The 25,234-nt window shown below is 42.3% G+C and overlaps 1 protein-coding gene across 1 annotated transcript in view; it reads right to left on the bottom strand.

The window, feature by feature from the left end:
* The window catches only part of BBS4 (Bardet-Biedl syndrome 4), a 52,625-nt gene extending 32,105 nt beyond the window's left edge, over positions 1–20,520 (bottom strand). Inside the window, exons 1-4 of the mRNA XM_049777893.1 lie at positions 20,468–20,520; positions 13,760–13,813; positions 7,965–8,044; positions 2,749–2,812 (exon numbers count right to left, since the gene is read on the bottom strand). Coding sequence (XP_049633850.1) covers positions 2,749–2,812; positions 7,965–8,044; positions 13,760–13,793 — 178 coding nt within the window. The 5' untranslated portion in view covers positions 13,794–13,813; positions 20,468–20,520. The remainder of the gene's footprint in view (positions 1–2,748; positions 2,813–7,964; positions 8,045–13,759; positions 13,814–20,467) is intronic.
* Positions 20,521–25,234: the final 4,714 nt, after the last annotated feature.

Raw genomic sequence — 25,234 nt, 5'->3', positions numbered from 1 at the left:
CCAGGAGTCACTCATGATAAGCCCTGGCCAAAGCCAGGTATGGCTAAAACGCTCCTTCCCATGTTCCTCTTGCACAAAAAATAAATAAAATTTCAGGTAACCAAGCCCACAAACACAGTTACCAATGTTCACGTAAGACCAGCTCCACAGAATCACTCTTTTCTAGAAAGAGAAGTCAATCAAGCCATGAAAAATCATGGATATACCAGCTACATAACAGAATGCTGGCAATCTTGAAAGAAAGAGGGCAAAACCTCAGCCCTGCTAAAAGCCATGCCTGCTTTGTTCCATCTGTCACAATCTCCACTTTGCCTAAGGACCTGCTTGACCACTCCTAAAATTCTCTTTGGAGACATCAATCTGACCAAACTTTAGGTATGCTGGTATGTGGGCTGATATCAACAGGGCTTTTTTTTGTTGTTGTTTTTTGGGTCATACCCGGCAGCACTCAGGGGTGACTCCTAGCTCTACGCTCAGAAATTGCTCCTGGCAGGCTGGGGGGACCATATGGGATGACGGGATTCAAACCACCATCCTTCTGCATGCAAGGCAAACACCCTAACTACATGCTATCTCTCTGGCCCCCACCAGGGCTTTTTTGAAGCTTTTTTGAACCACTGTCCTCCAGCCCCTCTTCCTGGCTCTCTATAATTTTTTTTTTTTTGATTTTTGGGTCACACCCGGCAGTGCTCAGGAGTTACTCCTGGCTCTACACTTATTTGGAAACAAATGTATTATGATCAACTATGTGATGCTTTTTTTTTTTTTTTGGTTTTTGGTTTTTGGGTCACACTCGGGGGTTACTCTTGGCCCCATGCTCAGAAGTCACTCCTGGTAGGCTCAGGGGACCAGATGAATGCCAGGATTCGAACTACCAACCATCCGCATGCAAGGCAAACGCTTTACCTCCATGCTATCTCTCCGATCCTGCATTTTTTTTTTTTTTTTGGTTTTTGGACCACACCCGGTGACGCTCAGGGGTTACTCCTGGCTATGCGCTCAGAAGTCGCTCCTGGCTTGGGGGACCATATGGGACACCGGGGGATCGAACCGCGGTCCGTCCTAGGCTAGCGCAGGCAAGGCAGGCACCTTACCTCTAGCACCACCGCCCGGCCCCTTGCATTTTCTTTAAATAAAATAAAAATATGAGGCTGGAGCAATTGCACGGCAGTAGGGCATTTGCCTTGCCAGGACAGACCTTGGTTCAATCCCTGGCATCCCATATGGTCTCCAAGCCAGGAGCAATTTCTGAGCGCATAGCCAGGAGTAATCCGAGCATCACCGGGTGTGGCCCAAAGCCAAAAAATAAAATAAAATAAAGTAAAAATATAAACTTCAGGGACAAAGCAATAGTACAGAAATTAGGCATGCCCTGAATACCAAAAGCAGTGATCCCTGAGTGCAAAGCAAAGAAGAACTGCTGAAAACTGCATGGTATGGCCCCCAAAACAAACAAACAAACAAAAACAGAAAAAAATTCTATCTATATTTCTACATTTGGTTTCTGATATATTTCCTTGATTTTATACTGTATCCTGTAGATCAGAATAAAGGGTTCTTCCATTTATTCTAACTCTCCTTACAAAAATACTTAGATCTTCCCCCATTATTTCTTAGCTTGACTATAGGAATACTTCCAAAAGCTACTTCTGGGCCAAAATTGATACCCTTAATATCAGTTCTAAAAGAATGGATGGTAGCAAGGAGAAAGAATTTTCTTTTTGGGGCCGGGCGGTGGCGCTGGAGCTAAGGTGCCTGCCTTGCCTGCGCACGGACCGCGGTTCGATCCCCCGGCGTCCCATATGGTCCCCCAAGAAGCCAGGAGCAACTTCTGAGCGCATAGCCAGGAGTAACCCCTGAGCGTCACAGGGTGTGGCCCAAAAACCAAAAAAAAAAAAAAAAGAAAAAAAAAAGAAAAAAAAAAGAATTTTCTTTTTATAAGTGTTTTCACTACAGTGGTGCTCATGATTACTCCTAGCACCTACCTTACTCTTATAGCACTCTGAGCTCAGGGATCACATTGGGCAGGGTTTGGGGCCTTTTGGAGTGTCAGGGATTGAACTCAGTCATGTGGTAAGTCATGTGCAAAGCAACTATTCTATCCTTAGTACTCTTTCTCCAGTCTGGGTAGAAAATTTTTCAATTAGAATTATAAGAGAATTTCTGCGGTCAGCTCAAGCTCAAGGACTATGTTCCAATTTAAGGACACAGTAAATGTGATTAAGACCTCTGGAGGACCAGAAAGGTAGTATAGCAAGTAGGGTGCTTGCCTTGCATGTGGCAGACCTGGATTTGATCCCTGACACCCTACATTGTCCCCTGAGCCCACTATGAGTGATCCCTAAACATATAGACAGGAGTCAACCCTGTGCACAGCTGGGTATGGCCCAAAAACAAACAAAAAAACCAAAGACCTCTGAAATATTTTTTTAATTTAAATATTTTTAAGTTTTTTGTTTTCTTTTTTTTGGTTTTTGTTTTTGTTTTGTTTTGTTTTTTTTGGTTTTTGGGCCACACCCGGCGGTGCTCAGGGGTTCCTCCTGGCTGTCTGCTCAGAAATAGCTCCTGGCAGGCACGGGGGACCATATGGGACACCGGGATTCGAACCAACCACCTTTGGTTCTGGATCGGCTGCTTGCAAGGCAAACGCCGCTGTGCTATCTCTCCGGGCCCAAGTTTTTTGTTTTCTATAACTCAAAGTGTGTTTCTTTAAGATAAAAAATATATATGCATACATATATATCTTACCTTGTACATAAATAGCATATTCACACAACCCCTGTGTCTCTTGAAGTTGTTCTTTGATAACAGCCTAAAAGAGGAAGAAAAGAACTTCTTAGTAGTTAAATGTCTAGAATTGTCTTTAAAAAAGGAAACCGCAGACAAGGACAAAGTAAAAAATCTAGGATACTAAACAAAATAGTTAATTTGGAATTTTTTTAACTCTCTCGTTTCTTATTCTAAAACACTGGTTGGCAAACAAACCAAATCTGACCCATATGATCCAGAAAGATCTAACAATGTTTTATGGTACTGAAGAGAAAGTAAAGGAAAAAGAGACAGTGACTATGTGACGTGCAAAGCCTAAAATATTTACCAAATGGCCCTACAGAAACAGCTTGTAAACTCTGATATAGAATCTATGTAGGCAAGATAAAACGAATACAAAATGATTTGTGAGAGCCATGAAGGGCTCTCTCAGGAATATCAAGTGCTACGGAAGCTCAGTGAGCAAGTACCTAATTCTATCTTGGGGACACAGGCAAGGCTTTTCAGAGTAAACGATTCCAAATACTGCTTTGGCAGTGGTAGAGAAGCAGTTCAGGTGACCAAGAAAAATAGTTAGAGGATGTTTCTAACGCCACTGGAAAGGTTAAGAGCAATCAAAATCATCTTGGTAAGTTTTATTTGGGATGGGGTTTGGACCACAACTGGTGATGCTCAGGGGTTACTCCAGGCTATGCGCTCAGAAATTGGTCCTGGCAGGCTCGGGGGACCATTTAGGATGCCGGGCGTTGAACCTGGGTCCATCCCAGGTCAGCTGCGTGTAAAGCAAATGCCCTACTGCTGTGCTATCACTCTGGCCCATCTTGATAAGTTTTTTGGGGTTTTTTTGTTTGTTTGTTTTTGTTTGTTTGTTTTTTTGGTTTTTGGGCCACACCCGGCGGTGCTCAGGGGTTACTCCTGGCTGTCTGCTCAGAAATAGCTCCTGGCGGGGCCGGAGAGATAGCATGGAGGTAAGGTGTTTGCCTTTCATGCAGAAGGTCATCGGTTCGAATCCCGGCGTCCCATATGGTCCCCTGTGCCTGCCAGGAGCAATTTCTGAGCATGGAGCCAGGAGTAACCCCTGAGCACTGCCGGGTGTGACCCAAAAACCACAAAAAAAAAAAAAAAAAAAAAGAAATAGCTCCTGGCAGGCACGGGGGACCATATGGGACACCGGGATTCGAACCAACCACCTTTGGTCCTGGATCGGCTGCTTGCAAGGCAAACACTGCTGTGCTATCTCTCCAGCCCACCATCTTGATAAATTTAAACAGGAAGCAATTACATTCTATTTACATTACTGCAATTGTTGTTGTTGTTGTTGTTTTGTTTTTGGTCTTTGGATCACACCCTGGCTCTGCACTCAGAAATAACTCCTGATGATACTCACTGGACCAGACTGGATGGGGGATTAAACCTGGGTTGGCCACATGCAAGGCAAATGCCTTACCTACAGTGCTATCACTCCAGCCCTACAAATTTTTTTTTTTTTTTTGAGTATTGCTGAGAAGTAGACTGAGGCAAATCTACTTCAAGTCACTTGAATGCAAGTGCACAAATTTAATTAGATTTAAATTAAATGTACTAATTTAAATTAAAATGAAGGGATTAACTCAGGCCTCCAAAACATGAACAATGTTATGACAAGAAAAAAACTGAAAAAAAAAAAAAAAAAAAAAGAAAAAAACTGATGACTCTATTTTTAGTTTATGACTCCTACTTTTTGTTTTTGGTTTCTGGGACATACCCAGCAGTCCTCAGGGCTTACTCCTGGCTATGCTCAGGAATCATTCCTGCCAGGGATTATGAACTATATATGGTGCCACAAATCAAACCGGGGTTGAATGCATTAAAGACAAGAGGCTTACCCACTACTATCACTATTACTATTTTTCCTCCACTGCATTTATGGAAAATCTGTGCAAAGTTTCACATGAACAAGGTACCAAATTGGGACTTACATCACAGCCTGGACATCAAAAGTCATCAAAAAAAAAAAAAAACACTACAAGGGGCCAGCAATAGAATAATGAATACAGGCATTTGCTTTGTATGTGCCAGATGTAGTTCTGATCACCAACACTCCAGGTTATGTTTGAGTTTCGTATAATTTAATGAGATAGCTAAAATCAAGAATGGGAGTAAGACACAAGTTTATTATGTCATGATTGATTAAGGGAACCACAACCCATTCCACATTGCTTTAAAAACTAAGCTTACGGGGCCAGGAAGGTGGTGCTAGAGGTAAGGTTGCCTTGCAAGCGCTAGCATAGGACGGACAGTGGTTCGATCCCCCGGCGTCCCATATGGTCCCCCCAAGCCAGGGGCGATTTCTGAGCACATAGCCAGGAGTAACCCCTGAGTGTCAAACGGGTGTGGCCCAAAAACCAAAAAAAAAAAAAAAAAAAAAAAACAAACTAAGCTTACTTTTGGGGCTGGAGTGATAGCACAGCAGTAGGGCGTTTCTCATATAGTTCCCCAAGTCTGCCAGGAGCAATTTCTGAGCTTGGATCCAGGAGTAACCAACCCCTGAGCACCACCAGGTATGGCCCAAACACCCAAATAAATAAATAAAAACTAAGCTTGCTTTTATCCTCTAAAACTACATTCCAAAGCACAAACTAAAATCTTTCAAGGGGGGTCTCCAGAGTGATACTACAGTAGATAGAGCTCTTGTCTTGAAGAAAACTGACCCAGGTTTCAGTCCCCTACACCTACCAGGAGTGATCCCTGAACATAGAGCCAGGAATAAGCCTTGAGTAGTACTGAGTTTAATTTATTAAATTAATAAAATTTAATTAAATTTTGCAATATTAATCACAATTTTTCTTATGCTAAATCAAGACATGGCTTACAGTCACATATCACATGGAAGTAAATTCTTTAAACAGAGAAGTGTCAGGAACACTGTTCCCCATCCCTTATTAAAAAACTATTGCAAACCCCAATGTCTGTCAGAGATTTACAATCAGTATAGATAGCTGTTCTTAAATTTTAGGGTCTGACTCTTGCAAACTTTCAACCTTTACTTAGTCCAACAGTATGTATAGATTTTTTCTGAATAACCATGAGATACAGAGTTAAAAATGTGTTGATGGTTGAGTTTCAGTTATACAATGCTCTAACATCTATCCCTTCATCAATGTCTGTCTGTCTGTCTCTGTGTCTCCCTCCCTCCCTCTCTATTCTTTCTTCTTTGGTTTCTAGGCCATACACAGCAGAAGGCAGGGCTTACTCCTGACTGTGCTTGGGGATCACACTCCTGGCAGATTTGGGTATGGGGTATCAGGGATCAAACCCAGATTAGCTGCTTGTAAGGCAAATGTCCTTTCCTCTTTACTACCTCTCCAGTCAGGATGTTTTCTTAAACTATGTAAGATTATAGTAACAAATGACATTAAATCAGTACCCACATGATTCCCTGAGTGCCCCCAAGAATGATCCCTGGGCCTGGAGAGATAGCACAGTGGTGTTTGCCTTGCAAACAGCCGACCCAGGACCAAAGGTGGTTGGTTCGAATCCCGGTGTCCCATATGGTCCCCCGTGCCTGCCAGGAGCTATTTCTGAGCAGACAACCAGGAGTCACCCCTGAGCAACACTGGGTGTGACCCAAAAACTAAAAAAAAAAATAAAAAATAAAAAGAATGATCCCTGAATGAAGAACCAGGAGTAAGCCCTGAGTACCATGGGTGTGACCCAGAAACTAAAAAGATAAAAAGAAAGAAAAAACAAAGAAAGAAAAGTCACTGCAGGACCAACTAGTACAGAAAAGTATTGTCAAGAACAGTCAATTATCAAGGAATACACAAGTGAAAAGCCAGGGAAGGGGGGAGGAAGTAAACGGAAGGAAACAGAAAGTAGTTCCAAAAAGGAAAATGGAAACAAGAATAATCTAGAAAGAAACGTTTCAAAATTTACACAGTGCATTGACATGAGTATAGATTCCAATTATATATATTAAATACAATAAAATCACAGAAACATTATAAAGGCATAAATGCCAAGATAGATGGCATAGGTGTAGATAGCCTATGCCAGGGGTCTCAAAGTCGCGGCCTGCGGGCCGTTTGCGGCCCTCTATACAACATTTTTTTGGGGGGGGGCCACAACCCAGCAGTGCTCAGGGGTTACTCCTGGCTATCTGCTCAGAAATAGCTCCTGGCAGGCACGGGGAACCATATGGGACACCGGGATTCGAACCAACCACCTTTGGTCCTGGATCGGCTGCTTGCAAGGAAAACACCACTGTACTATCTCTCCGGGCCCCCTCTACACAACATTTTGTGGCCAGCGGATGGCCTTCAAATATCGCAGTATTCGCGATTATTCGCTTTCTGAATAATCGCAATAAAAATCACATTAGTAAGAAAAATATCGCATTAAACATTCGCATACCCCGAGCAGTTCCATTCGGGGTATGCAAATGTTTAATGTGATTTCTTGCGATTTTTTTTCTTACTAATGCGCTTTTTTTTTTTTTTTTTTTGGTTTTTTTTTGGGCCACACCCGGTGACGCTCAGGGGTTACTCCTGGCTATGTGCTCAGAAGTCGCTCCTGGCGAGTCGGACCATATGGGACACCAGGGGATAGAACCGCGGTCCATCCAAGGCTAGCGCAGGCAAGGCAGGCACCTTACCTCTAGCGCCACCGCCCAGCCCCACTAATGCGCTTTTTTATTGCGAATATTCAGTAAGTGAAATCCCTTATGCGGCCCTGCCTCACCCCGACTTTGCCTCCTGCGGCCCCCAGGTAAATCGAGTTTGAGACCCCTGCCCTATGCACACGGATGACCCAGGTATAATCCCCCACACCTCAGATTCCCATAGCATACTGAGAATTGTAAAATAAACTTCCTGGGAAACTATTCTCACCTATCTAGAAATTAAAAGTTTAAAACCTTGCTGTGTTATATATCTGCGTTTTGTCATGAAGCCAACAAGCAGAAACTAGGAGCAGCCCGGCCTTAGTGCTACCTAGCCTCAAGTTAATTCAAAGGTAGCTCACAGCTGATTTGAATAAATGTCCCTGGAAACAAATGACATTTTGAGTTTGCTTCTTGCATCATCATAACAAAGCTAACCAAGATACAAAAGTGTGGAGAAAAGATGGCTTACACATCATAATAGGATAGGACCTGTTATAAACAAGTTGCCAAACTAAAGCACGTCCTCATTTTCTCTAGCATCACAGCCTCTCACCTTGCATGCTTCATAATCTTTTCGGATATAATGAAGATGGATCAACCAGTTCTGCTTCTCCAAAATAGGAAACTCTGGAGCTGAGTAATATATTTTGACAAAATAAAAGAGTCACGGTTAGTTCTTCAGTATTGTCTGCATGTCTATGTAACCACAAATATATTGTAATATATCACACTAAATTCTCCTTACCGCTGACCATGAGAATAAAGCACATTTGAGGCTAGAGAGATGATTAAGTGAGTAGGGCACTTGCCTTGTTCATAGCAGACATAGCAGACTACGGCCCTGGCATCCCCTATAGTTTCCAAACCCTACTAGGAGTAATACCTGACTGTAGAGCCAGGAGTTACTCCTGAGCACTGCTCGTTGTGGCCCAAAGGCAAAAAAAAATATGTATGTTAGGGGGTGAGAGGGATAGCAAAGCAGGTAGGACATTTGCCTGGCATATGGCCAACCTGGGTTTGATCCCCAACATTCCATAGTCTCTGGAGCTGATCAGGAGTAATTTCTGAGTACAGAACCAGGAGTAAACCTTGAGTGCTGCCAAAAAAAAGGTGTGTGTGTGTGTGTGTGTATATATATATATATATATGTATGTATGTATGTATGTATGTATGTATGTATGTATGTATGTATATTGCATTGAAATATGGATTTTTTTTTGTTTTTTTGGGCCACACCCACTGACGCTCAGGGGTTACTCCTGGCTATGTGCTCAGAAATTGCTCCTGGGGCCCAGAGAGATAGCACAGCGGTGTTTGCCTTACAAGCAGCCAATCCAGGACAAAAGGTGGCTGGTTCGAATCCCAGTGTCCCATATGGTCCCCCGTAAAAAAAAAAAAAAATTGCTCCTGGCTTGGGGGACCAAATAGGACGCCAGGGGATCTAACCACGGTCCATCCTAGGCTAGCACGCTCAAGGCAGACACCTTATCTGGCCCCTGAAATATAAATTATTAAAGGTCGAGAATATAATGCAGGAGTTAAGGTTGTTCCCGAGCACTTCCAGGAGGGAACCCTGAGTACAGAGCCAGGAATTAAGCCCTGAGAACTGAAAGTGTGGCCCAAACATCCTCCTCAAAATGCCTATTTAAAAAACAAAAAACAGGGCCCGGAGAGATAGCACAGCGGCGTTTGTCTTGCAAGCAGCCGATCCAGGACCAAAGGTGGTTGGTTCGAATCCCGGTGTCCCATATGGTCCCCCGTGCCTTCCAGGAGCTATTTCTGAGCAGACAGCCAGGAGTAACCCCTGAGCACCGCCGGGTGTGGCCCAAAAAACAAAAAAACAAAAAACAAAAAACAAAACAAAAAAAAAAGAACAAAAAACAAAAAACAAAAAACTTTTCTCGAAGCACAAAATAGACTATTAAAACCAGGGCTGCGGAGTCAGAAGTACAAAAAACCTGAGGAGTCAGAGCCGGAGCATTTATATACTGACTTCCACAGCCCTGTTATCTATGGACTCCGCAGCCTTGTTTAAAACAGAGATACAGGGCTTAAAAGGCAGAGTGGGTATGGTGCTTGTCTTGCATACAGCTGACCTAAGCATCCCATATGAGCCCCTGACCACTGTCAGGAGTGGTCCCTGATATAGAGCCAGGAGTAAGCCTTGAGAACCATGTGGCCCCAAAAACTAAATAATTAAAAATAAAAAAATAAAAAAGGGGTCACAGAGAGTACAGCATATAAGGATGCTTGCCTTTCACATAGCCAATTTGAGTTTGATCCCAAGCATCCCGTATGAAGGAAGAAATGAAGACGGGGACTTAGATATCTATTTATATATAGATAGATGGCTATTAATACCCGAAAATAAGAATACACATTTTTCTCCAATGTGGTGCATACAGGACACTCTCCATGTCTGTGTGCATTCTTTATTAGACCACATCCTGAGTGACTCTATAAAGCCAAATAAATAGAAATTGTATTAAATATCTTCCCCGCCATTATGCACTAAAAAACCAAAGTTAATAGAGACAAAGAAATAATTCTATAACTGGAAATTAAACAGCTTATATGGAAAAGCAGTGAGTCAGAATGGAAATCAAGCAAGTCCTAGAACAAAATAACAATCTACCAGAACTTAAAGGACACAGCAAAAGTGTGTTAAGAAAGTTTATAGCTATGCAATCATTCATTAGGAAAAGAAAGAAATGGTCCACAAAAATAGCCTAAGAGGGGCCGGGCGGTGGCGCAAGAGGTAAGGTGCCTGCCTTGCCTGCGCTAGCCTTGGACGGACCGCAGTTCGATCCCCCGGCGTCCCATATGGTCCCCCAAGCCAGGAGCAACTTCTGAGCTCATAGCCAGGAGTAACCCCTGAGCGTTACCGGGTGTGACCCAAAAAACAAAACAAAAAAAAAAAAACAAAAAAAAAAATAGCCTAAGAGCACAGCCTAAAAAAGGAGCCAGAGCCAATAGAATGACAGGTAGGGGGTTTGCCTTGCACACACCAACGTGATTTGATCCCAGGCATGACCTATGGTCCCCAGAGCCTGCCAGGAGTAATTTCTTTTTTATCTTTATTTTTGTTTTTGTTTGGGGCCACACCTGGCAGCACTCAGGGATTTCTCCTGGCAGACTTGAGAACCATATAGGATACTGAAATAAAATCTGGGTCAGTTGCATGTAATGCATACATCCTGACCACTGTACTATCACTCAGGTCCCAACCAGGAGTAAATTCTGAACACAAACCAGGAATAACTCCTGAGCATCACCAGGTATGGCTCAAAACAAAACAAAACAAAACAAAAACAAAAACAAAAACAAATAAACTAGAAAAAGACCAATAAAAGGAGCCTAAAGCAGGCTGGAGCAATAAACTTATCGAATTTGTGAACAAAAATTATGGGGCCAGAGCAATAGCACAACAGGGAGGACATTTGCCTTGTATGCAGCTGACCCAGGTTCAATCTCCATGCCCATAGGGTCCCCAAAGCCTGCCAGGAGTGATTCCTGAGTGCAAAGCTAGGAATAACCCCTAAGTACTGCCAGATGTGGCCCAAAACTAAAATAAACAAATAAATGTAAAAATAAAGAAATAAAAGCAGAAATTATTGAATTGGAATCCAAAAACACAACTGAAAAAGATTAATGAAACTAAGAGCTGATTCTATGAAAAAATAGATTAACAGGATCTATAAACCAGATTAATTTCCAGAGAGGATCATAAATGAAAGGAGGGATGTCACAATAAATACTACATAAATTCAAAAGATTATAAAATGTTATTTTTAAAATTTTTATGCCAGGGGCCGGAGAGATAGCATGGTGATAGGGTGTTTGCCTTGCATGCAGAAGGACGGTGGTTCAAATCCCGGCATCCCATATGGTCCCCCAAGCCTGCCAGGAGTGATTTCTGAGTGTAGAGCCAGGAGTAATCCCTGAGCGCTGCCCGATGTGACCCAAAAACAAAAACAAATACAAAAAACAAACAAAAAAATTAAAAATATTTATGCCAAGGTACTACTAGAAGGTAGTACCAAGGTACTACATAGAAACAATGAATTAACTATTGGTCTCTGATAACCTACCAAACTGAACCAAGAGGAATTTGAATTACCTGAACAAGTCTATTACTACTGAGGAAATTGAAGTGTTAATCAAAGTTCACCCAAAAACAAAGGCCCAGGATTCACTGCTGATTCTTCCAAATCTTTACAAAAAAACTACTGCCAATTCTTTTCAGGTTTTTTTAATGCAAAATATATTTCTATTTTAAAAGGCTAAAATACAGGATTTTTTTTCTACTTTATTTTATTTTATTTTTTGGCAGCTCCTAGAACTTTACAAATATTAAAATTTTCAAATGAGTATATAACAATTGGGGAAACTGCTAAGGTTGTTTTTATCTTTTTCAGGTTCTTAAAGGAAATTGAAGAAACAATTTCAAATCTTTATGAAGCAAACATCACCATAATACCAAAAGTGAAAAAGGAGAATTACAAGCAAAGATCATCCAAAAAAAAAAAAAACCTAACAAATTGAATCCAACAACTCATTAAACACACACACACACACACAATGACCAAGAAAGATTCATCCCCAGAGATGCAAGTATGGCTTAATATATATGTATTAAAATCTCATAATAGGGGTGGGGGAATAATAATAAAGGGGCCAGAGTATTAGCACAGCAGTAGGGCATTTGCCTTGCATGTAGCTACCCAGGATTAGCATGGGTTCGATCCCTGGAATCCCATATGGTTCCTCAAGTCAGGAGCGATTTCTGAGCACATAGCCAGGAATAACCCATGAGCATCACCAGGTGTGGTCCAAAAAAAAAAAAAACTCAAAATAGGGGCCAGAGAAATATACAATAGAATCTTTTTTCTTTGGGGGGGGGGGTTGGTCACACCCGGCAGCGCTCAGGGGTTACTCCTGGCTCTATGCTCAGAAATCGCCCCTAGCAGGCACAGAGGACCATATGGGATGCCGGGATTCGAACCACCCTCCTTTTGCATGAAAGGCAAATGCCTTACCTCCATGCTATCTCTCCGGCCCATGGGGCCAGAGAAATAATAGTTAAGGTGTTTGCTTCCTGTTTACCCTGGTTTGAATCTCTAGCACCACATAAGGTTTCCTTACTGTAGAGCCAAGAATAGCCTGACTCCTGTCAGGTGTGGTAAAAAATGGAAGGGAAAAGAAACAAGTCTCCAATTTGTGACATAATTTGAGGAATCAGACATTTGTGAGATGAAGCTCTAAGTATCAGAAGAATAAAAGAAACCACCCAAATTAAAGTGCTTAAATATCACTTCAAGGGCTGGAGAGATAGCACAATGGTAGGGAGTTTGCCTTGCATGCAGTCGCTCAAGGAAGGACGGTGGTTAGAATCCTGGCATCCCATATGGTCCCCCGTGCCTATCAGGAGCAATTTCTGAGCGCAGAGCCAGAAGTAACCCCTGAACCGCGCTGGGTGTGAACCGTGAACCAAAAACCAAAAACCAAAAAAAAAAATAAATAACAATCACTTCACACACTTGGAGATTTAGTTTGTCTAAAAACTAAAAGAACTTCAGTTTCATCAATGACTTTAAAAATCATTTTAGTGTTGGAACTGAAGAAATAGCATAGCAGGTAGGATGTTTGCCTTGCACCCAGCTGACGAAGTTCAATCCTCAGCACCCTATATGGTTCCCCAAGCACTGCCAAGAGTGATTCCTGAGTATAGAGCCAGGAATAAGTCCTGAGCATCTCCATATATAGCCTGAACAACAACAACAATAACAAAATCATTTTAGTGTCCCCATATCTTATCTGTATGATAAGAGAAATCTAGTTTCCTTAATCTGTAAATATAGCATTCAAAAAAATAATCCCAGGGGCTGAAGAAATAGCAGTGAGTAAGGCTTCTGCCTTTCATACAGCCAACCTGGATTTGATCCCTAGCATCCCATAAGATCCCTCAAGACAGGAGTTGAGCGCAAGGAGTTGGTACTGAGTGCAGAGGGCAGAGGCAGGAGTAACACCTGAAGACTGCCAGATGTGCTCCAGCTGTCACAGCCCCTCCACACTTGACAAATAAAAAGGTGAAAGAACTCCGAATCTCTTATAAATCCCTACAATCTATGATTCCTGACTTATTAGAATTTTACCTATGAGGGGACTGAAGTGATAGCACTGCAGTAAGGCATTTGCCTTGCATACAGCCGACCTGGTACAGAACTGGGTTCTATTCCCAGTATCCCATATGATCTCCTGAGCCTGCCAAGAGCGATTTCTGAGTGCAGAGCCAGGAGTAACCCCTGAACACTGCCAGGTGTGGCCCCCTATAAAAGAGAATTTTACCTGTGAAAGTTGAATTTCTTGCACTCCAAATCATTGCTCACTTCACAATCCCCTCTATAAATAAGAATATAGATTCTTTTTTTTTTTTTTTTTTTTTTTTTTGGTTTTTGGGCCACACCTGGCGGTGCTCAGGGGTTACTCCTGGCTATCTGCTCAGAAATAGCTCATGACAGGCACGGGGGACCATGTGGGACGTCAGGATTTGAACCAACCACCTCAGGTCCCGGGCTGGCTGCTTGCAAGGTAAACACCGTGGTGCTATCTCTCCGGCCCCAGAATATAGATTCTTAGTGTCCTTTACAACTAAAAAATTACATTATTTGAAAGATCTTCTAAAAGTGATAAGGTATGTAAATGCAAATTTGGAGACACCTCCACTTTATAGCAAAGCAACATTCATCTCTGATGCCACATTTTTGGAACATACTCTGCAGTAGTAATAATTAGTGGCCACCTAATGAGATGAAGACAGGTAACTTAGTTATAAAAAGTCCTTGTTTTTGCATACAATTTCACATATAATCACCAGCAGTGAAAACAAATTAAAGTCAGCTGTCTGTACAAAAACCTTTTTTTTTGTTGTTGTTTTTGGTTTTTGGTTTTTGTTCACACCGGCAGTGCTCGGGTTACTCCTGGCTATATGCTCAGAAATCTCCCCGGGCAGGTACGGGGGACCATATGTGGTGCTGGGAAATTGAGTCAGGTAAATCACATGCCACATGCAAGGCAAATACCTACCCACTGTGCTATTTTTTTTTTTTTTTTTTTTTTTGGTATTTGGGTCACACCCAGCAGCGTCACCAGGAGTGGCCCAAAAAGCAAAAAACTAAATAAATAAACCTGAATCCTTATATTCTAAAACCCGATTATAAGGATTCAGGAATTATAAAAATAATTTTTATAATATGTAAATAATGATCAATTTAAAAGGAGAAAAGGTCAAATGCGTAGAGGACTATAACCCAAAGCAACATTACGGCAGGTTTGCCTTACACACATCGAACCCAGGCTTAATCTCCATCACCTCGTATTATACCAAGTTCACCACAAGAAGTCCCTGAACATAGAACCAGGAGTAAGTCCTGAGCACTGCCAGGTATGGCCCAATAATCAAAAACTAAACGAAAAATGAGTAAAGAACTTAAGCAGAAATTTCTCTAAAGTTGATATACAAATGACTAAGAAAACATGAAAAGATGCTCAATATCTTTAGTTAACACAGAAATGCAAATCACAACCACAATGAGATAGTCACTTCAAACAGACTAGCTATTTTTCTTCAGCAGTAACAAAAAAGAATAAAATGTATAGCAAGGATATTTAGAAACTGGAGCCACTATACTTTTAAGATGAGAACTTAAAATAATAGAGGAAATGTAGAAAACAGTTTAGCATTTTCTCAAAAAGTGTGCCATAGAATTACCATTCTAAATAATACTTAAAAGCAGAGAATACAACAGAAACTTGTATACAAATGTTCACTTTTCCATTATTCACAATAGTCCAAATAAAAAATAACCCAAATATCTACTAATAGATGAGTATATCAACAAAATGTGGTACATATATGCAACAACAGAACATGTATTACCTTAAAAATGACTGACACATACAATACACATGAATCCTAAAAGCATTATGCTTAGCACAAGCCAAGCAGAAAGTAATATATAAGGAACTGTGTGTACTGAGGGAAAGTGGGGCCCAGATGCAGAATTATTATTGCTCAATGTATAGTTATAGTGTTTCTATTTGGATTGATGAAAGAGTTCTGGAAATGGTAGTGACAGTTACAACACTGAGAAGATAATTAATGCTATTGAATAACACACTAAAATAAGGGCCAGAGAAATAGTATAGAGGCAAGATATTATAGAGCAAACTTAACAGGGAGATTACTACACATTTATAAATGCCAGTGTTATGCCAGTATATATCTAAATGTCAGTATATTAGTGCTATTATAAATGTGAATATTATTACTATGATGGCTGCAAACTGGTAATTTTTGTTTTGTTTTGTTTTGTTTTGGGGGGGGGGTCACACCCGGCATACGGCTCAGGGGTTACTCCTAGTTTACACTCAGAAATCGCTCCTGGCAAGCTCAGGGGACCATATGGGATGCCGGGATTCGAACCAATGACCTTCTGCATGAAAGGCAAATGCCTTACCTCCATGCTATCTCTCTGGCCCCCCGTTTTTTGTAAACTGGTAATTTTTGCACTTGTAAAACCCACAAATGGGCTAGAAAGGGCTCATATGGAGCCAGGGATTAAACATACAAACTACATGCTTTATCATTTGAGCTATAAACTCTGGACAGTACTGATAACCTTTTGGGGGTAAGGAGTGGAGATTTGGGTCCCAACTGCGTGTGCTCAGGACTACTCCTGCTTTTGTTCAGGAATCATTCCCAGTGGCGCTCAAGAGAACAAATGCAAATAAATAAAAGAACTAATGAAGCATTACAAATTGAAACTAAGAATATCAAGCAGGTGGGGATGGGGAAGAATGAAGAGGCAGACTAGAAACATAAGCAAACTTATGGAGGGTATTGGATACTTTGGTGGTAAGATGTGGTTATTGTTCATCAAAAGTATATGCACACTGGGGACCAAGAGATAGCACAGTGAGTAGGATGTTTGCCTTACACATCATTGACTTGAGTTCAATTCCCCACATCCATATGGTCCCCGGAGCCTGCCACAAGTAATTTGAGCTCTGAGCACAGAGCCTGGAGTAACCTGTGAGTACTACCAGATGTGGCCCAAATACCAAAACAAAAAATAAAACTATATGAGACCAAATACAGAGCACAGCAGGTGAGGTGTTTGCCTTGCATGCAGCCGACCCAGGTTCTATTCCCTGGCATCCCATAAGGTCCCCAGAGACTGCCAGGAGTAATTTCTGAACACAAAGCCAGGAGTAACCTGAGTGCAAAAAGGTGTGACCCAAAAACTAAAATTTAAATTTAAAAATAAAAAAATTAGAGGGGGTCAAAGTAATAGCACAGTGGGTAGGGCATTTGCCTTGCACATGCAAACCCAGATTCGATGTCTGGTCCCAAGATCCTTACAAATGATTCCTATGTGTAAAGCCAGAATTAAGCCCTGTGCACATCCAGGTATAGCCCTAAAGTAAATTAAGGAAAAAAAATAAATTGGACAATTTTTTTGGTCTTTTTTTTTTTTTGGAGAGGGGGTGTTCAGGCCACCCTTGATAGTACTCAAGACAGTCCTATTCCTGGTTCTATACTCAGGAAAAACCCCTGGCAGTGCTTAGAGGTAGGATCATATGCAGTAGTAGGGGTCAAACCTGGGTTGGTAGCATGCAAGCAAGCAAGCAGCACCTTAACTTCTTTTTTTTTTTTTTTTTTTTTTTTGGTTTTTGGGTCACACCCAGCGGTGCTCAGGGGTTACTCCTGGCTGTCTGCTCAGAAATAGCTCCTGGCAGGCACGGGGGACCATATGGGACACCGGGGTTCGAACCAACCACCTTTGGTCCTGGATCGGCTGCTTGCAAGGCAAACACCGCTGTGCTATCTCTCTGGGCCCACACCTTAACTTCTATACTATCTCTAGCCCCAAACTGAAAATTAAATCTGCAGAAGAAACAGTAAGGGAACATATAGTACCCTTTACTTATTTGCTTATATTCTATGTGTCCTCAAGACTGTGAATTCTTTAAAACAAAGCCATGCTCTACTTATCACTGTATTGCAAATGCCTAGGCTGGAGTGATAGCACAGCGGTAGGGCATTTGCCTTGCACACGGCTGACCCAGGACAGACCTGCGTTTGATCCCCAGATCCCATATGGTCCCGAACCTATCAGAAGCAATTTCTGAGTACAAAGTCAGGAATTACCCGAGTGCTGTCAGGTGTGGCCCAAACACCAAAAAAAAAAAAAAAAAACAAAACAGGGGCCGGTAGGTGACGCTAGAGGTAAGGTGTCTGCCTTGCAAGCGCTAGCCAAGGAAGTACCGTGGTTCAATCCCCCGGCGTCCCATATGGTCCCCCCAAGCTAGGGGCAATTTCTGAGTGCTTAACCAGGAGTAACCCCTGAGCATCAAATGGGTGTGGCCCCCCCAAAAAATAAATAAATAAATAAAACAAAAAAAAAACCCAAAAAACAAATACCTATCACTAGAAAGTACTCCTATATCAAGAACAGGAAATGATACACTTTGTTTTTAAGACTAGAATGTGGGGACCTGTAGAAATAGGACAGCAGGTAGGTGCTTGCCTGGCAGGTAGGCAACCCATATTCGGCCCCCACCATTCCATGTGATCCTCTGAACCTGCCAGAAGAGATTCATGAACAGAGTCAGGAGTAAACTCTGAGCACAATAGGTTGTAGTCCAAAAACAAATAACCACAAAAACAAACAAACAATAATGCAACTAAAAAGGACAGAAAGCAGGTGCTGAAAGTAGGTAAGTGATATGCTTGATACCCTTTCAGTAAGGGTTGCAAACCAGTGCTTAAAAGGAAAAAAGAAAAGTGCCATAGAAGCACTGGCTGGGGGAATGGAGAGAAACCGGGGACACTGGTGGAGGAAAGTAGAAACTGGTGAAAAAAATGAATACTCGAACACTGTAGACGCAATCATGAAGAACTTTGTATCTTATGGTGATTCAAATAAAAAAAAAAGAAGAATAGAAAGTGGTTGCTCTGCAGTGGAAAAGAAAGAATTCATTCTAAAGCACCTAGGTACTATTAACTTACATAGCATAATATGTCAAATATGTCCCTTTTCCATTTAGCCATAAACTTTGTTCCTCAGTAGCCTGGACTGGGTATAAAACAATTCTTTTCTTTGTTTTATTTGGGGGGGGGGGCAAACCCAGTGATGCTCAGGGGTTACTCCTGGCTATGCACTCATAAACCGCTCCTGGCTTGGGGGACCATATGGGACACTGGGAGATCAAATCACAGTAGTCCTAGGTCAGCCGCGAACAAGGCAAATGCCCTACCGCTGTGCCACCACTCTGGCCCCAAATTCTTGACTGATGTGACTAATTACAGATCTAGACTAGGAGTCAATGGAACTGCTTCTAGAGGAAGAGTGGAACAAACATTTAAAATTTCATCACTAACAGTCCCACTTAACTAGCCAGACACTCTTTTTTTTTTCCTTTGGTCACACCCAGCGGCGCTCAGGGGTTACTTCTGGCTCTGTATTCAGAAATTGCTCCTGACAGGCACAGGGAACCATATGGGATGCCAGGATTCAAACTACCGTCCATCCTAGATCTGCTGCTTGCAAGGCAAACACCCTACCACTGTGCTATCTCTCCGGCCCCAAACACTCTAATTATTAAAAGAAATGGCAACACAATAAAATGTGTAAGGAATGGCATAAAAATTAATAGCAACTCCATTCAATATTAGCAGAATTATATCTAATCTTCATGAAAAATCTAAATTATTGATGCAATGTTTTCTCTGGTGTTTTTTTTGGGGGGTGGGGGTCACACCTGGCAGTGCTCAGGGGTTACTCCTGGCTCTATGCTCAAAAATCACTCCTGGCAGGCTCGGGGGACCATATGAGATGCTGGGATTCGAACCACCGTCCTTCTGCATCTAAGGCAAATGCCTTACCACTGTGCTATCTCTCCAGCCCCAATGCAATGTTTTTTCAATTGTTACAGAAGATAGGTCTTTGCCCATACTCCCCTCAATGACTCCTAAGGTGGTGAAATCTCTAGGGAAAATGTGAAAGTCAGCAGAAAAGCTTCCAGGAGAGTAGGGGCAAGAGGAGCCACAGGAACTAACAAAAACCTAGCAATGATTATGGCCTATCCTGAAAAGAATCCTGAAAAGAGGCATTTCTTTAAGATACAGTGCAGGGAGGGCAACTACCCTCACAGAGACAACCATCTCTCTAGGCAACTGGATTCTAGGGCTCTATGTTGTTTTCTCCACTCCAACAGCTGTTCAAGTTGCAGGACTGAAGAAGACCCAGGAACCACCTTGTTCCTTGTGGTGGGGAGTCACCGGGTGTGGCCCCAAAACAAAAAATTTCCTAAAAGACAACCATAATTGACAATAATGTGCTTTATAACTGCAATCAGACAGCAATTACATATTATGACTTATGTATTAAGCATTCAGCAATTAAGTATTATGACTTATTTATTTCAATAAAGTAAACTAAATAACAATTTATTGGCAAAATCACTTTTAAAACTCTTAACAGAAGGGCTGGAGACTTAGTATATGCAACCAATCTCAAACTCCCACAGGTCCTGCTAGGAGTTATCGCTGAGCAGAGCCAGGACTAAGCAAAGACTAAGCAAGAACTTGGAAGTTTTTCCACAAGTCTGAGAAATTAGTACACATTTATTTAAAATTAAATAACAAATTAAGTAATGAAATCACATTTAGACATACTTGCAAGGTAAAATTGTTCCCTGTATATCTCCATAAAAATAGTTACATATAGCAGACCAATTACTACTTTTTCCAACATTCACATTTCTGAAGTCTCTAGGGGTAGGAGAGATGGTTCAATAGAACTGAGTATTTAACTTTGCACAGAGGAGTTCCAGACGTGATTCCCCAGCACCACATGGTCACCCTATGCATTTCTAAATACCAAAGTACCACCAGGTGTAGCCCCGAAACATAAACTAAATCAATAAAAATAGCTAATGCATATATAACTCTTATAAATCTGCAAACATGCAATAAAACTGCATACAGACCTTTTTTCAGCCTGGACTTTTGAGATTCAGCAGTTGTACCAAACTGAGTTTTCTAAAATAAGATAAATAAATGTTAATGAAACAGGAAAACATGGTGTTGGAATCAAAACCAGGTTTCCTGTACTCAGAAGTGACCTACCCAACCTATAACATTTGCTAACTTACAAAAATGTTCAAATAACAACAGTGAGTGTTCTTCAATCATGCAGTTAATTAATTGCATACAGGTACAAAAAATTTAATAAGGGCCTTCCCTAGAAATGCTGGAAGATGTTGGGAGTCAGTTCTGGTGATGCTTGGCCAGTAAGGTAAGCCAGATGATAGTACAGTGGGTAGAGTGCTTGTCTTGAGTGTTGGCAACTTGGATTCAGTCCCCAGCACCCCATAAGATCCCCCAAGTCCATCAGGGATGATCCCTGAGTACAGATGACTGAGTGTACTTAAAAAAGAAAAGAACCAAATAACTGGGCTAGAGAGATAGCACAGCGGTAGGGCGTTTGCCTTGCACGCAGCCAATCCGGTCCCTGGCAACCCATTTGACCACTGAGCCTGCCAGGTGCGATTTCTGAGTGCAGAACTAAGAGTAACCCTTGAGCAGGGCCAGGTGTGGCTCAAACCCCCCCCCCAAAAAAAGAACCCAAAAAAACTGGGGCTGGAACAATAATAGTACATCAATGGGGCCCTTCCCTGGCATGTGACAAGGCCTTGGTTTAATCCCCAGCATCCTATATAGTTCCCTGAGCACCGCCAGGGGAATTATCCCTAAAAGCAGAACCAGGAGTAAGTCCTGAGCACAGTCAGGTGTGGCACCCCCCAAAAAAAATATTTAATTAATTAAAAATTGAAAACCATGACTACCTACAAATACAAATCCCTACTTCCCAAAGGAAGGGATCCAGGCCGGGGAGTGGAAAATGTGCTGTGAAAAATTCCCAGGACCATTCGTTAGACGGTAATCATATAAAGTCACCCGTAAAAAAGAAAAAAAAAACCCACAAACATTTAAAATTTAAATTTAAATTAAATGAAATTAAAATTTTAATTTTAATTTTTTTATAATTTAAAAAAATCGCATAGTGCAATATCGTCTTCGATGTTTCTTAAAACTCAGGAACACGACTCAGGGCATTAATAATAATAATAATAATAATAATAATAATAATAGTAATAATAATGATAAACCGTCGGGTGCGGCCCTAAACAACAACACAACAGTAAGTCAATCAAGAGCTTGACAGAAGAAACCTTGGCTCTGGCCGCGCCGTCCAAGTACCCTACAGCGCCCCCCAACCCCGCTCTGACACCCCGCGTTCCCGGGGGCGTTTGTCCAAGCATCAGAAATCCCGCATCCAAACCCTCCAGTCGGATGCAACGCGTCAATTACCGCCACCGAAGCGGTCTGATCGGCCATCTTGGCCCCGCCCACCACGGCGCTGGCGTCAGTGGCCGTTGCCCGGGCAACCAGCGAACCGGAAGTCTTCGGCGAGCTGGCGGGAAGTAGATGGTTGGGGCGGAGGAGGAGGAGCCTAGAAGGGAGCCGTGCCGGAAGTCCCGGAGGAGGATAGTTGGGAGTGACGGTTCCTCGCCCTTGGACGCTCCTGCGGAAATCTCGCCGGAAATCTCGCGTGACTACGGTTCTAGCCTCTGGCTGCTCCGCCGCCAATCTGCGTTTATTCCCAGTGATTTCGGTCCAGGAAGCTGGAGGACCGAGGCATCCCAACCTTCCCAAATCCCCATCACTTTTTTGGGGCGGGGGAGATGGCTCAGACTGGGTCAGCGGTTTTTCCCCTGGCTCTGCGATCAGTGTGGATGCGGGTGGATTCTGCGGGGACCGTAAGGGATGCCGCGGATTGAACCGCGGTGGTTATACTGCGTGCAAGGCCAAAAAGGGGCCATAATGGAGCCAGAGAGATAGCATGAAGGTAGGGCATTGGCCTTGCATGCAGAAGCACGGTGGTTCGAATTCCAGCATCTCATGGTCCCCCAGGCCTGCCAGGAGCTATTTCTGAGCGTACGTAGAGTCAGAAGTAACCCCTGAGCAAAGCTGGTATAACCCCAAACACCAAACCAAAGCAAGATTTAAAAAAGCCTTAACTCCGTACTGTCTCTATATACCATAAGGTATATAGAACAACACATAGATAAAACACACCATCACATTGAGACTAAAGGCATCTTCAAGGAGGAAACAGCACTCTCCAAACAAGTGGAAGCTGATATAAACAGATGGGACTATATTAAGTTTAGAAGCTTCTGCACCTCAAAGGAAATCGTGCCTAGGATACAAAAGCCACCCACAGAATAGGAGAAACTATTCACCCAAAACTCATCAGACAAGGGGCTAATATCGAAAATATACAAGGTACTGAGAGAACTTTACAAGATAAAAGCATATAACCCCATCAGAAAATGGGGAGAAGAAATACAAATGGCCAAAAGGCACATGAAAAAAATGCTCCACATTTAATCATCAGGGAGATGCAAATCAAAACAACAATGAGGTACCATCTCATACCACAGAGACTGGCACACATCACAAAGAAAAAGAACAATCAGTGCTGCCAAGGATGTGGAGAGAAAGGAACTCTCATTCACTGCTGGTGGGAATGCCGTCTAGTCCAGCCTTTATGGAAAACAATATGGAGATTCCTCAAAAAACTGGAAATTGAGCTCCCATATGATCCAGCTATACCATTCCTAGGGATATACCCTAGGAACACAAAAATACAATTCAAAAATGCCTTTTGCACACCTATATTCATTGCAGCGCTATTTACCATAGCCAGACTCTGAAAACAACCAAGATGTCCTTCAACAGATAAATGGCTAAAGAAACTGTGGTACATATACATAATGGAATATTATGCAGCCATCAGGAGAGATGAAATCATGAAATTTTCCTATATGTAGATGTATATGCAATCAATTATGTGAGTGAAGTAAGTCAGAGGGAGAGAGATAGACACAAAATAGTTTCATTCATCTGTGGATTTTAAGAAAAATTAAGGACATTATTGTAATAATCTCCAGAGACAATAGAGATGAGGGCCAAAGAACAGGCTCATAATATGAAATTCACCACAAAGAGTAGTGGTGTAGTTAGGGAAATAACACAACTATCGTGACAAATCTTTTTTTTTGGGGGGGGGCCACACCTGGCGGTGCTCAGACGTTACTTCCAGCTGTGTGATCAGAAATAGCTCCTGGGCCCGGAGAGATAGCACAGCGGCGTTTGCCTTGCAAGCAGTTGATGCAGAACCAAAGGTGGATGGTTCGAATCCTGGTGTTCCATATGGTCCCCCGTGCCTGCCAGGAGCTATTTCTGAGCAGACAGCCAGGATAACCCCTGAGCACCGCCAGGTGTGGCCCAAAAACCAAAAAAGAAAAAAGAAAAAAAAAAGGAAATAGCTCCTGGCAGGCACGGGGGACCATAGGGGACACCAGGATTCAAACCAACCACCTTTGGTCCTGGATCGGCTGCTTGCAAGGCAAACGCCGCTGTGCTATCTCTCCAGGCCCATATCGTGACAATCTTAATGAGTGAGGGAAATAGAATGCTTGTCCCAAATACAGGCAAGGGTTGGCAAGGAGGGAGGGGGGCATTGATGGTGGGAATGCTGCACTGGGGAGAGGGGTTATTCTGTGTCTCCCTGTCTGTTTCTCTGTCTTTCTCTGCTGTCTCTTTCTTCTGTCCTTCTCTTCTCTCTCCTGTCTCCCTTCTCTGTCCCTCTCCTCTCTGTCTTCCCACAACCCTCTCTGTCCAACTCCCTCTTCCCAACCGCCTCTGTCCAACCATCTCCTTTGGCCTCCCCTCCAAGCTCCTTTATTTACAAAAATACTCTACAATAGAAAAAAGGGATATAGCATAAATATTGAGACATAACTTAATATTGAGACATAACTTAAACATCCTAAACACTTTTCTTAGAGCCTCTCTTAAAGATTACTCAGATTTATATAAACATACCTTACAATGAACATTTGTGTAGATTCAAATTTATTTAGTCTTATAAAAATAATTGCATTCTCAAACTAGCTTTGCTGTTAGCCTATGTGAAATCACATCAAAGGTTAATATTTCAGGCCCCAGTTCAGAATGAATGAACTGGAGCAAGGTCAAAACAATAGCCAGTCTCTGGGAACTGACCTTATTGGAGGAATACAAAGGCTGGGAGCTGTGCCTTGCCCTAAGTCGGTAAAGATAAACATGTAGTTTGTCCTGGGCATGTCTAGGTCCAGTGAGAAAACTAAACAATTATACCTGCAATTATGATGCCTTGCCAAGAAATTTGGTATAAGTATTCTGTTTTAGCCAAGAGAAGGAAGATTAGAATAAAGACAACATTTCTGCCGAATTCATGCCCACACTTTCTTGAGCAGGGACCCCAAGAACCCCTTGTGTCCAGACCAAGCAGTCTGTGACAAGAAGCATTGTATGTGGGGCCGGAGAGATAGCATGGAGGTAAGGCGTTTGCCTTTCATGCAGGAGGTCATCGGTTGGAATCCCAGCGTCCCATATGGTCTCCTGTGCCTGCCAGGAGCAATTTCTGAGCCTGGAGCCAGGAATAACCCCTGAGCACTGCCGGGTGTGACCCAAAAACCACCAAAAGAAAAAAAAAAAAGAAGCATTGTATGTAATAGCCAAAGTATATAATCAACACAAATGCCAAGTAACTGAAGTTATATAAACTCATAATTTGTAAAGATTTAAATGTACATATTAACACAGAAAAATTCCCAACATATATTAACTGTGTGTGTACCACC

The sequence above is a fragment of the Suncus etruscus genome, chromosome 1 (genome assembly GCF_024139225.1).
Source record: "Suncus etruscus isolate mSunEtr1 chromosome 1, mSunEtr1.pri.cur, whole genome shotgun sequence".
NCBI lineage: Eukaryota > Metazoa > Chordata > Mammalia > Eulipotyphla > Soricidae > Suncus > Suncus etruscus.
The sequence above is the reverse complement of the archived record's forward strand: the minus strand, read 5'-3'. Positions and strand labels throughout refer to the sequence as shown.